The sequence below is a fragment of the Grammomys surdaster genome, unplaced genomic scaffold (genome assembly GCF_004785775.1).
Source record: "Grammomys surdaster isolate TR1022 unplaced genomic scaffold, NIH_TR_1.0 100, whole genome shotgun sequence".
NCBI classification, from domain to species: Eukaryota; Metazoa; Chordata; class Mammalia; order Rodentia; family Muridae; genus Grammomys; species Grammomys surdaster.
The window spans coordinates 9,768,918-9,782,996 of record NW_021604579.1 but is presented as its reverse complement, the minus strand read 5'-3'; the positions used below and the strand labels follow the sequence as shown (position 1 = coordinate 9,782,996).

At 42.7% G+C, this 14,079-nt stretch overlaps 1 protein-coding gene across 2 annotated transcripts in view; it reads right to left on the bottom strand.

Annotated features, from left to right (window-relative positions):
- Osbpl9 (oxysterol binding protein like 9) overlaps positions 1-13,876 on the bottom strand; it is a 139,840-nt gene extending 125,964 nt beyond the window's left edge. For both annotated transcript variants that reach the window (XM_028787649.1, XM_028787656.1), the window contains exon 1: positions 13,717-13,876. In XM_028787649.1, the coding sequence (XP_028643482.1) occupies positions 13,717-13,827 (111 nt within the window). In that variant the 5' untranslated portion in view covers positions 13,828-13,876. The remainder of the gene's footprint in view (positions 1-13,716) is intronic.
- Between the last annotated feature and the right edge of the window lie 203 nt (positions 13,877-14,079).

Genomic DNA, 14,079 nt, shown 5'->3' with positions numbered 1-14,079 from the left:
AATTCCAATCCTACATCATCTATACCCAAGAAATGAAAATGGATATTTACTGTAAAACTTGCAAAGCTCATAGTGGCACTATAGTCAAAATATAGTCATAATAGTCAAAAAGTAGAAACAACTCCATCTCTACCAACTACCTCTGATGAATAAAATAAAATGTCGAATATGCACATAATTAAGTATGCAGGAATATCTTCCAGACACAACAGAGTGTGAGCACATGACATCACAGACACTATGACAGCATGCATAAGACCTGCACCAGTTCAAACCAGACAGAATTCCAGCATGGAGAAGGTGACGTGAACACCAAGTCCCACCCCTATTGGGGAAGATATTTGCAATTGATAGCTTCTGGGAAAGGGAAAAACAGTTTTCTCCACTGGGGGGACACTGGGGGGACACTGGGTCTGTCCATCAACCACACTACAGGTCAGATTCCACACTCAGGGTTAAAACCCACTCCATGTGCTTTTATGTGCTTTTTTTGGGGGGGGTTGTTTTGTCACATTAGTTTCAATTGTTAGTTGATTGGTTGACTTTGATGTTCATGTTTTGTTGGTGTGGGGGGGAGAGAGGGAGAGAGAAGGAGAGAGAGAGAGGGAGAGAGAGAGAGGGAGGGAGAGGGAGAAAGAAAGGGAGAGGGAGAAGGAGAGTTGGGTGGGTAAGGAGGACCTGGAAGGATTTGAAGGAGGGAAAAGAATATGATAAAAAATATATTGTGTGAAAAAACTTTTAAATAATAAGAAAAAACAGAGGGAAAGAGATCCAAGCTATAACACCTTCTGGTAAATAAGTAAAAACTCAGTGATACAAAGCAGCGATATATACTAATCGAGTGGATCCTGAAAATAGTAAAGGTGCTTGCAGATGAATGGCTGGCAAGAACCGAATGACTGTTAAAAGAAACAGTTTAAAGAGTGAAGAAAAGTTTCTAAACTGTGGTGATGGTCACACAGTTTGCTGATGTTACTAAAAACCAGTGAATTGCATTAATTTAAATGCAATTTCAAGTCTGTCCATGGCTACACTTAAATCATATAAAGCTATTGAGGTATTGGGAGCAGAAAGCCTGTGGCATGGAGGAAAACAATCTGTGGGGAGACAAAACAAAACAAAAAACAAAACAACAATAACAACAAAAAACAGGTTAGCTAAAATCTACATAAAACTGTTAAAGGTTAGAGAGGTGGCTCAGTAGTAAAGGACGCTGGATGCTCCTCCAGAGGACCCAGGTTTGATTCCCAGCACCCACATGAAGGCTCACAACCTCTGTAAGGCCAGCTCTAGGAAGCTGATACTTCTGTCCTACCAGCACCTGGATTCCTCTGCACACACTCATAAGCAGACATATTTGCAACTGCATAGAGCTAAAAATAACAATAAAATGAATCTTTAAAAAACTAAGGTTTTTTTTAAAGCTGTTACAACTAAGATGTTTGTTATACTACTTAGTAAGACCTTTAACAGACAACGGAAGCTCGGAGAGCTAGGACATAAAGATAATGAAAACGATAAAATAAAGCAGAGAATAAACCCACAGAATGAAGGCCTTGAAAACTCAGAGCCAATGAAACCCCGGCAGAAGACACCCTCTCCATACCAGGGAGGGGGAAGAAGAAGGTATGGATCTAAAACAGTAGAGAAAGTGTTGGAGTGCTGAGCACTGCCAGCCAGACTGGTTTACTGCCCTTGGACTGTGAGGCCCTCCTGTGAGGGCCTAGGAGGAGGAGGTTTGTAAAATCCTACAGAGCCTTAGAGGGACAGAGCACCTTAGAGGGATATTTCCACCCAGATGTTTATATACCTAGTTGTGCTTTAATTACTGTCCAGTCAGCCATGTCTTAGCAGGAGGTGAAGGCAGGCAGATGGTAAAGTTTGAAATCAGCTATATAGTAAGACTCAAACAAACAAAATATTACTAAATACAAAAAAACAAGGGAACACAGAGTCTTTATGTGGACAAAATCCAAGAAATAGAAAATCTGCCCATACTTTTTAAAAATGTTTTGAGGCAGGACTTCTTCCAGGCCAGGCTGACCTCAAGCTCACTGTGCAGTCTTGGACAGACTTGAAATCCAGATGCTCCACTTCCACATTCTGAGTATTGGAACTAAAGAGGGCACCACACCCCACAGCTTCCAATGAACTTAACCTTGCTGGGTGAGTAGAGGAAGATTAATTAGGAGTAACTCAAAATAATTTCTTAGAATATGATTCCATTTATATGAATCCATGTATGTTATACACTTAATTTCTAAAAACAACAATTTAAATTTTTTCTTTTAAAATAGAAATCCGTGCACTCAGGAAGCTAAAGCAGTAACTTAAGAACCCTAAGTTATACTGTGCTATCTAGCAAGACTGTCTCAAAATAAAGGGAAAGAGGGAGGAAGGCTGGTCCTAGTCTGAGGAGATAGTCCTTTACAATAAAATCATTAAGAAAAATACATTATTCAGGTGTCCATTTGTTTGTTTTTCTCTTTATGTGTTAATGTAATTCTTAATCTAAATCACTTCTGTGTTGTTCTAGTTTTGGTTGCAATTGTCTATTACGTATCTGAAAATGTAATGTGAGGTAACCGCCACATATAGACACAGTACATTTAAGATGAACAATTCTACTTTCTTTTGGTTTTCTTTTTTCTTTTGAATATGTACAGATGTTTTGCCTGCAAGTATGTCTATGCACCATGAATTCCAGGCCAGCCTGGGCTACAGGCAAGACCCAGTCTCCACAAACTAAAGCAAACGCAAATAAACAAAACACCTACCTACAACAGCAGCAAGAACTGACAGCCTGTTTGAATTAACACAAGAAGCAGATCGCTCGATTCTTCAGTCTCCAGAGGATTAATTAAAAGCCATCATTGTTACTATAAATGCAAGTGAGTTTTACATAAACCATAGACATGGGCATATTTGCTATTAATGTATTCTGCAATACTTACACGGCTCTGTACACTAGAATCCCTAATTGTCTCCTGTATCTCACCTCTAAGCCTAGTTTAAAGAATACAGACCCCGGGCTGTGGTGGCGCACGCCTTTAATCCCAGCACTTGGGAGGCAGAGGCAGGCAGATTTCTGAGTTGGAGGCCGGCCCGGTCTACAGAGTGAGTTCCAGGACAGCCAGAGCTACACAGAGAAACCCTGTCTCGAAAAAAGACCAAAAATAAAAAAAAAAAAAGAAGAAGAATACAGACATTCCATTCCATGGACTGTGCTACACTGTGGGTCCTGAAGATTGTAACGATCAGTACAAACTGCTATCTAAGAGGTTACAAGCTTGCTGTAGAGATAAAGAATGTACTAGGAATGTGGCTAGTTGACTACACCAGATATAAATGATTAAATATCTCAAAGAATTAGATTGAGAGGCCCGGGAGAGAGAAAAAAACAAGGTTGGTATAGCCATGCCCAGCATTTGGCCCATGTGGGGCATGACCTTTGGGATAGCTGTTAACGTAATTCTAACTTGCTCACAATATGAGATTTCATTGAGTTGGAAGGTGGTGCAGCCGATGACTCAGGTCTCAGGGCTGAACTTTGTGGATGACAACACAGATTTACAATGTCAGAACTGGACAGAGGACAATGCAGCATTTACACCACTACTTCCCACTGACCCCATGTTTACTTTAGGGGTTTTCTTTGCTTTCCCTAGAACACTTAAATTCAGACACACCTTTGCTTTCATTTCTTTTACAAATCTAAAGCTACTTTACATATAGATTAAGCATGCCTAACCTGAAATTTAAAATGTTCCAAAATCTGAAATGTGTGTGTGTGTATACATGTTCACATATGCATATGTATGTATGTGTGCACTTATCTGTAGAGGCCAGAAGTCCACTCTGTCTTCCGCAATCATTCTCCTTAGTTTTTGAGACAGGATCTTCTCTCACTAAAACTGGACTTGGCCCCTAACCCTAAAATATTTGATGATAGGTACAAATTCCAAAATAATTTTTAAAATTCTAAAATGCAAACTACTTCTGGTCTCAAGCATATTGGATAAGAGATACTCAGCCTACACTGAAGCAAGCCATATAGACATAATGAAAAGTTCATTTGATATTTGCAGCAACAGTTTACTGTTGAGTGTGCTCGTTGCTGGGTGCCTGTAATCCCCGAATGCAGGAAGCCAAGGCTGGAGGATCAGGAGTTCCAAGGCAGCATAATCTGCATAACAAGATCCTTCATTAAACAACAACAAAAAAGTTTACTTAAGGTATAAATTTACTTTTGAATATGTGATGACATTAATGCTAATATCATTCTAGAAAAACAGATACATTTTAGTGCTTCAAAAACCTAAAATGCAGCAGCTAGAGAGATGGCTAGGCAGTAAAGAACACTGGCTGCTCTTGTGGGAGACCTGCATTCTGTTCCCAGCGCGCAAAGGGCAGCTTACAACTGTCTGTAACTCCAATTCCAGGGTATCTGATGCCCTTTCCTGGCCTCTGTGGACTTCAGGTATGCACACAGTGCACAGATATACATGCAGGCAAACATGCATACATATAAAAATAATAAAATACATCCTTAAAAAGAAGAAACCTAAAATCCATATAAAGTATACAGACTTAAAAAAAAAATCATCTACAGATGGCTATCAATTGTCAAATACCAGTGAGCTGCTTTGACTAGCAGGGGTTTAATGCAAAGTCATCAGAAATCCATTCCAGTCACTGTGCAACAGCAAGGACACAATCTTCCTAATGACTACTACAAAGAATACTGAGCAGCAAAAGTAACTTGCTTCATCTCTGGTTCTAACCTTGGCAACTCGCACTACAACCCAACTCCCTCCTTAACACATCACTTCCTCCTTTTTCTACTTTCCAAGACCATTATCCTGAGCCTTTACTCCCCAAGTCCACTTTGTCTCCTTGTTACCTTGGACCTTGCTACCTCAACACAGCTAACTCAGGAACTGCCTGTCAATCACCTAGTTTCTGCACGAGTTTCTGCAGGGAACTATCTTGAATAATCTACCTGCCCTCTATATCCACCACTCCACAGAAGCCACCCTCACCACGGACATCAGTGATCGCCACGGACATCAATCCAATGGGGTGTGCACTGGATCCCATCTGTGTAAACCTCTCAGCAGTATTCAAACCACTTTATGCTTCCCACTTTGACTTCTACGACTACCACATTCTACTTGGTTTCCTCTTCTACCTCTGGCTGTTGCTTTTCACTCTCTTGTAGAGGTGCCCTCCCGCCCCCATCCATCACTCACTTAAACATGGCTGTCATGGATTACAGTCTCAGCACAAGTTCTTTGAAAAGCCAAAGCCTAACTTTCCTCCCCGTGTGTCAAATGTCCATCTACAGAGCGTGAGGTGAACTAATGACGAGAATGCAGAAGTGACGAGGAGTCCTAAAGAATGATGGCTTCCTACCTGACAAATCGTTCTCTCCCAGTGAAGCTAGCTTCCCTGTCATGTTAGCACTCAAGTATCCCAAGGGAGACACTACCTGATGAGAAACTGGGGCCACCTTCCCACAGCCAGCAGAGAGTCAAGGCTTTCTGCCAATGGCGATTTAGAAGCAAGCCCAGCCAGGTGCTTCAGATGAAGCAATCCTGACTGCAATGTCATGAGACCCTGAGCTTGAAACACAAAAGGTTCTGTCCCACAGAAACTATGAAATGGTGTTTCCTGTTGCTATGCTTTAGAGTGACTGGTTAAAAGGCAATAAGAACTGTCTCTAAAGATACCAGTTTTCAGGCACTCAATTCTTCTTATGTGAAAACTTAATATCTTCAGCCCAGATTTCTGTCCCAAACTCCAGACCCTTAACACATCACTTCAACCCATCGGGCCCCAAAACTATTATCCCTCCCTCATTCATCTTGGCTAGCAGGCCAATAAACTCCAGGGATCTGTTTCTCCATTCCCAGCTCTGGGAGACAGGAACGCCATGGCTCAGCTTTTTAAATGTGTGCTGGGAATCCAAACTCAGGTCCTCATATTCGCACAGCTATTTACAGAATCAGCCATTTTCCAGCCCCAGATACTCAGGAGGTTTATTTATGTGTGGATCTTGTTTGGAACCCTGACTCAAAGCAACTGCTGAAAGAATAACGGTTAAGCTGGGCAGTGGTGGCGCACGCCTTTGATCCCAGCACTTGGGAGGCAGAGACAGGCGGATTTCTGAGTTCGAGGCCAGCCTGGTCTACAGAGTCAGTTCCAGGACAGCCAGGACTACACAGAGAAACTCTGTCTCGAAAAACCAAAAAAAAAAAAAAAAGAATAACGGTTAAGACTCAGGAAATCAACAGACTTCATATTTGACATTACTAAATTATTACAATTCAACAATAATAAAGGTATTTTAGTAACACTTTTTAAAACAAGAAACTTTTGAGCCATTGAGCCAGAACCCATTATGCTGGACAGAGAGAACTCCCTCTGGCTAGTTGTCCTCTGACTGTGAAGACATGCACAAGCAAACTATCTTCTGAGCACGCACATACACAAGCACAAACAGACATACACTATACAATTTTAATTTTTAAAAACTTTTTAAGAACTCTTAATGTTTAGCAATATACACTGAAATGTTCACAAATAACCCTTAACATAGTATTTGGATTATGTTTAAAAATAATCCCATTGAGCTGGGCACAACAACACTCACCTGTAATCCTATGAGTTTAAGAATGGCTCTGGCTTCACAGTGAGATCCTGTCTTTAAATATACACTCACACACATATATGTATATGTGTGTGTGTATGTATGTGTCTGTGTATGTGTGTGTGTGCATATATATTCACATACACACACATTCTGGGTGTGGTGCCATATATCTGTGGCCCCTCTGTTTGGGAGGTAGAGGCAGGAGGATGAGAAGCTCAAGATCATCTTTAGCTATAAGTGTTTAAGAACAGGTGAGGCTACACAAGACCTTGTCTCTAAAAAGAAGAAAGAAAGAAAGAAAGAAAGAAAGAAAGAAAGAAAGAAAGAAAGAAAGAAAGAAAGAAAGAAAGGAAGGAAGGAAGGAAGGAAGGAAGAAAGGAAGAAAGGAAGGAAGGAGGGGGGAGAACAGAGAAAAGGAGCTGGTGGGAGTATTAATAAACAGGATTATCCATATGCTATAGAGAGAATATCTTATGTACTGTAAGGATATACCATCTGCCAATTAAAAAGCCAATGCCTTTGGCTTAGGCAGGAAATAGAGGTAGAATATTCAGGAGAAAGAAAAGATTCTGGGATAGAGTTTTGCCAAAGATGTGACCATACGGATGCATGGTACCTGAGCACAGGTAACCAGCCATGGCAGAATGTAGGCCAGAATAAATGGGATATTTTAAGTTATATCTAGTCAGAGAAGAGTCTAGCTATATGGCCAAGGTATTTGTAAATATATTTTGAGTGTGAGTCTTATTCCTGGGAGCATGGTGCTAGAAGGCAGAACCAGGCATAACTTCAACAATATGCTGAGAACTGTGTAGCTGGATGTCAATAATTCATTGTTCTATCCTCTTTTATAGAAGTTCAAATTTTTTCTACAGTAAAAGTCTTTTCAATAACAAAAGTACTTAGAATATGACTTTTCAAAGCCCTGGGGATGAAGTTCAAATTGCTTAGCATTTCAAGATGAAATGCCAAGAAAGCCTTTCATGATCCACCACACACCTCACTTCTGCTCACTTAGCACTCAAGGTCACCTCTCTAGAGCTGGCTTCCAACCCAAGTTGTACCCCTGACTCCTTAGCTGTCTCTTCCAGAAGCAATCATTCCGTGTCTCCAGTACTTCTCCCTCTCTGCTCATGGGTCTAACCTCTTTACTCAGGTCACAATAATCTTATTTCCTTTAGAAAACCTGTCTAAACCTGCTAAGACTGTCAGGTGTACACCTTCAGGGCCCATACTCCAAACATCATGTGTGTCCCCACAGCTTTTACCTGCTGTGTCCTCCAGCACACTCCAAGTGTTACAACAATATGGGTGACTTCCACCTCATTTGTTAACTCTACTTTTCAGTAAAAAGCCTGACATAGTAAATACACAATATTTGCCAAGTCAGCAAATTATACAAATCTACCAACTTTCTCATCCTCCAACTCCTCACAAAACTGTATCTCCTCTAACCCTCCCTCCTTTCTCATCTCTTTTATGACCATGATTCACATTAGAAATTGATAGTTCACACAGTGTTCTCAAAATTATAACCTTAGTTCTCCCTGGTCATCTCACCTAATAATAAAAATAGAACTCACTCAAGAGGTAGAGGCAGGAGGATCCCAGTTTGAGGCCAGCCTGGACACAAAACTCTACTCTTAAGAAGGAAGGTGTGGGGGATGCTGAAGGTAGGGCTCAGTCAGTAGAGTGCTGCCACACAAGCTTGCTGACCTATGTTTGGGTCCCTAGGACTGCCATCAAAGCCAGGTATACCAACCATACATCTACAACACCAGTGCTGGGGGAAGGAGGGCAGGGGCAGGAATGTGTGGATACCTGGAGCTCATCAACCTGAAAAGGAGCTCCCAAAGCTGGAGCCAGCTTAGCCAAATGGATGAGCTCCAGGTTCAATTTTGTCTCAAAAACTAAGGCAGAAGGAGCTGGGGAGATGGCTCAGCAGTTAAGTGCATTGGCTACACTTCCAAAGAACCTGAATTTAATTCCCAGCACCCAAATGGAGGTTCAAACTTCAGTCCCAGGGAATCTGACTCACCAGGCACACACATGTTGCATGGGCATACATGCAATCCAAAGACCTATGCACATAATTTTTTTAATTAAATAAATAAACAAGGAGAAACTTGACAAGGAAGATACTGTCAGCCCTCTGGCCTCCACATGCACACACATGTACCATACAAACACAATAAAATAAAATAAAATAAAATAAAATAAAATAAAATAAAATAAAATAATTTTGTGCTATTGCCCAGTAAGTCCTTATCTATCTCCTGGCCTGACCTATGACTCCAAATACCTTCAAGAATTCAATCTCCTACCATCTCTCAAATACATCTTTACATTAGTACTGCTTAGAAATTTGTAAAACCTTCCTAATACATATTATGCTCTGAAGCTTTCCAGTCTATTCTTGTTTTCCTATTGCCTAAAATAGCCTTTTTTCTTTTCTCAACCTCCATCTCTTAAGCCTTGGTTCAAATGTCCTTCTGATCTTTTCCGGACACTTCTGCAGATTTCTATTTCTATTGTTGACCTTGTCACAATGATTTGGTGTATATATGTGCACATGTGTGTACTGTGTGTGCACTATGTGTACATGTTCACATGTTTGGGGGCACATGTGTGTGTGCATGTGTGTGGAGGCCCAAAGTTAACAACTGGGTGTCTTCCTTGGTCATTCTCTGAAGCCATGTCTTCAGCCACTTGCCATAGTGCTTTGAAACTATATTTGGGTATCTCAGCTAGATCAGAAGTTCTTACATGAAGGAACCAACACTTGCACTCCAAGCATATACACTAACTGCACTATTACAAAGTCAGCCCTACAAAAGTGGCTGCTGAGTGGACTAGCACTAGAATACATGATAACTAATGATTATGATTAAGAGGCTGATTGAAGGCCATGCGGTGGTGGTATACACCTTTAATCCTAGTACTCTGAAGGCAGAGGCAGGTGGATCTCTGTGAGTTCCATGTCAGCCAGGGCTCAAAAATTTCACACACACACACACACACACACACACACACACTCGTGTGTGTGCGAATGGATAGTCAGACCTGAAAAGGAGTCCCTGTAACAATACAGTAAGTGTTCCTTCAAAAGCAAAACACTAGGCTGGGGAGCATGTTTGCCTAACAAGGCTGTGAGTTCAACCACCAGCCTGGCAAAGAGATTATGAAACAAATGAAAAGAATAAAGTAAAAAGATCATTCCAGGCTGGAGGGATGGCTCAGCTGGCACTACCACCAAGGCTGACAGCCTGAGTTCTATCCCTGGGACCCACATGGTGGAAGGAGAGAGCTGGCTACCTCAAGTTGTCCTGACTTCCACACAGGTGCTGTGGCATAAAATCTGCCTGCAGAGAAACATAAACACATGCACAAATAAAAACTGTAATTGTTCATTTAAAAAAAAATCATTGCACCCCCAGAGTTTGGTAAATTTTCGTGAAGTTCTAGGCTGAAAAAAAGGCTTAGCTGAACCTATTTCAGTTCAATCCCGGTGACTCTAGCTCAGTCCTGAGATTTAATACTGATTCTCAGTAGAGGCTGACTCTAAAGCAAGGGCAATCTAGTTTAATTTAGAATTTTCTGGAACAACCTGGAAGGATCAACAACCACAGAGCCAGACTAGATCTCAAGTAATTTTGGAAACAAGGAACAAAGTGACTATTTGCTACCCTGATTAAATGTGATACAACTAGCAAGAATGTTCTGGGTTGGTGTGGCCATATCAGCTCATGTCCTTTTTGCCTGTCTGCTGCTTGCCCTTGGCCTTCCCATACTACCCCAGCTTCCAACACTAGGCTTGAAACAGCCACTTGGCACAACTCTGTGCCCTGTGGGAAACTAAACCAAGCTCAGGGTTCTGCAGCCAGCTCAGTGCTTGCAAGCACAGGTGCCTGGAAGGGTCACACACTAGTACTGCCAGTACGAATCCCCCTTGACTTAGAGGGAATCAAGAATCAAGGGCTGTATGTCTTAAGACTCTATGTTGAGAATGATCCAGAAAAGCTCTTGGTAACTTTACATTTAATGAAGAACCAAGCAGCAATGTCATGGAAGACGAAGTGGGATTTGAAATCCCTGACACAGATGCAGAGAAGTCCTTGTGTCCATAAGAAAACGCAGATTACATTGCAGATAAGGAAAATGAATATGGATAAAATATCAGAGCCTTCTTCCTCATGGAGAAGAGGCAGAGAAACTGGGAACACTCAGTGGCAACACTGACTGACAGCCACTCTGCTGGGTTTGTATTTAAATTGTCTGAGTGTTTTATCTTTTGAAAATTAAATGCATTAGAAAAAAGTTTGGCACAACCAGTTCAGATATTCTTACTAGAAGGTGTGGCTGTAAGAATTAGCCACATGCAAACCATTAATATAGACAAACTCATCAGAATGCTAATGCGCTCAAACTGTGACAGAACTCACTGCCTACATTCGATCTGACTCCTACTCTCTCCTTGTGGTTATCATTCTAGCTTCACGAGATAGTACAATTCCCTGTAAGTAAACAATAGGAGAATGTTTTAACACAGCCATCATCAAGAAATAAAATCCCCCTCTTCCTCTAACAAAGGTAATGTTTTATAGAATCTAATCTTGGAAGGTAGGTATTACAGAAGAAAAAAGAAGTCTATGGAAAACTTCTATTTCGTCAGAAGGACAAGGAGTCCAAACACTCTAAATCTACAAGGACAAGGAGACAGACAGAAAAGATTAAAAAAAAAAAAAACAGGAAAGGAAGAAAACAAGGAAAAGGGACATTTTATCTGGGCTAAGAGCTCCCTAGAATCTTAACTTGAGACCTCTCTAGGATGGCCCTAGATTCAGACCACACAAATTTGGGATTTAAAGAGTAACTTAATTCTGCTGGGCAGTGGTGGTGCACGTCTTTGATCCCAGCACTTGGGAGGCAGAGGTGGATTTCTGAGTTTGAGAGTTCGAAGCTAGCCTGGTCTACAGAGTGAGTTCCAGGACAGCCAGGGCTACACAGAGAAACCCTGCCTCGAAAAACCAAAAAAGAGTAACTAAATTCTACAGAGCTGCTAGTTGAAGTCACCCCGTCGTGAATATTTGGGCTAGGTCCCATGGGGTTTGCTGATTATCTCATTTATATGTAGTGAAACTTGATATTATTCTTTTTCTTATAGGATTTCATAATTCTTCAGTTTTTCAGGATAAAATGTGTACTTGTTCCTTTTCCATCTGACATAATCTTAATATGGTATGTGTGTAATATGTTTTGGTTTTGAGTGTTTTTGGTTTGGGGGGGTGAGGTGGGGTTTTTTGTTTTTGTTTGTGTTTTTGAGACGAGGTCTCATTAGGTACCCTAACCTGGCTTGACCTTAAAATTAAGAGGCTATATATACGGGCCACTGTATTTAGCTTTGAATAATATGTTTGTGTCTCATTCAAATTTGATGTAGAAGAGAGGCTAGGGCCGGGCGATGGTGGCACACGCCTTTAATCCCAGCACTTGGGAGGCAAAGGCAGGCGGATTTTTGAGTTCAGAGTTCGAGGCTAGCCTGGTCTACAGAGTGAGTTCCAGGACAGCCAGGGCTACACAGAGAAACCCTGTCTCAAAAAACCAAACAAAAAAAGAAGAAGAAGAAGAAGAAGAAGAAGAAGAAGAAGAAGAAGAAGAAGAGAGGCTAGGAATGTGGGTCGGTGGTAAAGTGTTGACCTAGCATATGTGAGGCTCTGGGCTGATCAAAAAATAAAGACACAGAGAACAGAAGTTCATATCCAAAGAGTGATAAAGGTGATCAACTCTTTTATTCTTGCAGACCCGCCTAACAGCATGTACTTTTCTTCTTGTAGCAAGAGAAATTTAATGGGAATCCCGACTCCACCACTCACAGCTGCCTAAGCGATCTTGAGCTAATTACTTAAAAGCCTGGAGCCTCAGATTCCAAAACTGTAAAATGGGAACATTAAATGGGGATAATGAATACCTACCTTGCGAATTTATTAAGAGTAAATGAATTAAGGTGCCCACTAGACTACACTAAAAGCTCTCGAGAAGAGAGGCAGCGTCTACACCGCTGTCAATTCTTGCTGGAATGGAGACCGGCAGAACAGGAACTCAATGATATTTTTAAAATGAATGAATAACTATGTATTCCTACTTCTCTCATCAACACTAACACTTCATCCCATAACCGTATTTCTTCCTTTTTCTTCTATTATTTCCTAAAGACATTCTATATTTTGTCCTTCAGAGTGCTTTTCTTCTTCTCACGGGCTGTTATTAACGATACAGCTCAAATAAAGTAGCCCCGTTAGTAATTTCTCCAACACTGCCCACGTTCCATCTCTAACGCGAAGGGGGTGGAAGAGGCGGTCAGAACATAGGCTCCACAGCACTTCATCTACCCTGGGCCACTAACTCGCATCAACAACAGTAAAGTCGAACAGTCGGCCCTCTCCAGAACACAACTTTTAGGGCAACCGCACCATCTCTTCCTTTCTACATCTCCGCAGCCAGAAGACTCCCGTGGAGGGAATCCTCTGCTCTCAAAAGTTACAGAGTCCGTTACACTCGCGCCCCGCTGGAAAGAGGGGTGCATCCCCAGAGTAGGACAGCCTAGCAGGACAGACGGGCGGGATTTCAGAGCCCACGGTGTTGACGAGGGTCACCTTTGGACCTGGCCAGGCTCCTCTGACCACTGCTCCGAGAAGGCAGCGCTCTTCGAGCCCTGGAGGGAAGCTAAGGGGTGCGGCCAGTGCCCGGGCTGGGGACGCACACTGTGGACCACTCGGCTGACCAGCCACACCGAGACTACGCCCACCCGTACCTCGCCCAGGAGCCGACCCTACCTAGTCCCAGAACCACTCCCTGAGGCACCGGCTCGCCCCCCGGCCCATAAATCAGCCAGCCGGCGCTGCTCACTGGCTGAGTCCGCATCTCCTTCCTGGTCATTGGCTACCCGCACGCAAAGCCCTCCTCCACAAGGGAACCTCGCGTACGGCGGTCTCCACAGCTGAGCACCCCCGCCCCGGCTCCCCGTAGCTCGCCGTCCCGGCAGCGGGGCCTCAGCCACTCACCGTGTAGTAGGAGAGCAGCCCTGCATTGTAGTCCAGCACGAACCAACGATACTGCCATCCCTTCATCACGTTAGTCCATTTGCTCAGCGGCCCTTCCACGATGGACGCCATCTTGGGAGCCGCCAATGACAACAAACGGCCTGACGTCAGTCGCCTATATGGCATTTGGCATGCAGGGGGCGGAGCCTCCGAGAGCTTAGGCGGGACTGGGGCGTTAGTGGGCGGGGCCAGGTGCGGCTCCTCTGTGCTGCCGGTAGACTCACGCCCCTGGCAATCCTAGTCAAGTGTGCTTTGTTTCTTTCTTTGTCTATTGTGTGTAGGGCGGGCTGTTAGGGAGGCAGAAAACTGAGAAAGTGAGTGTGA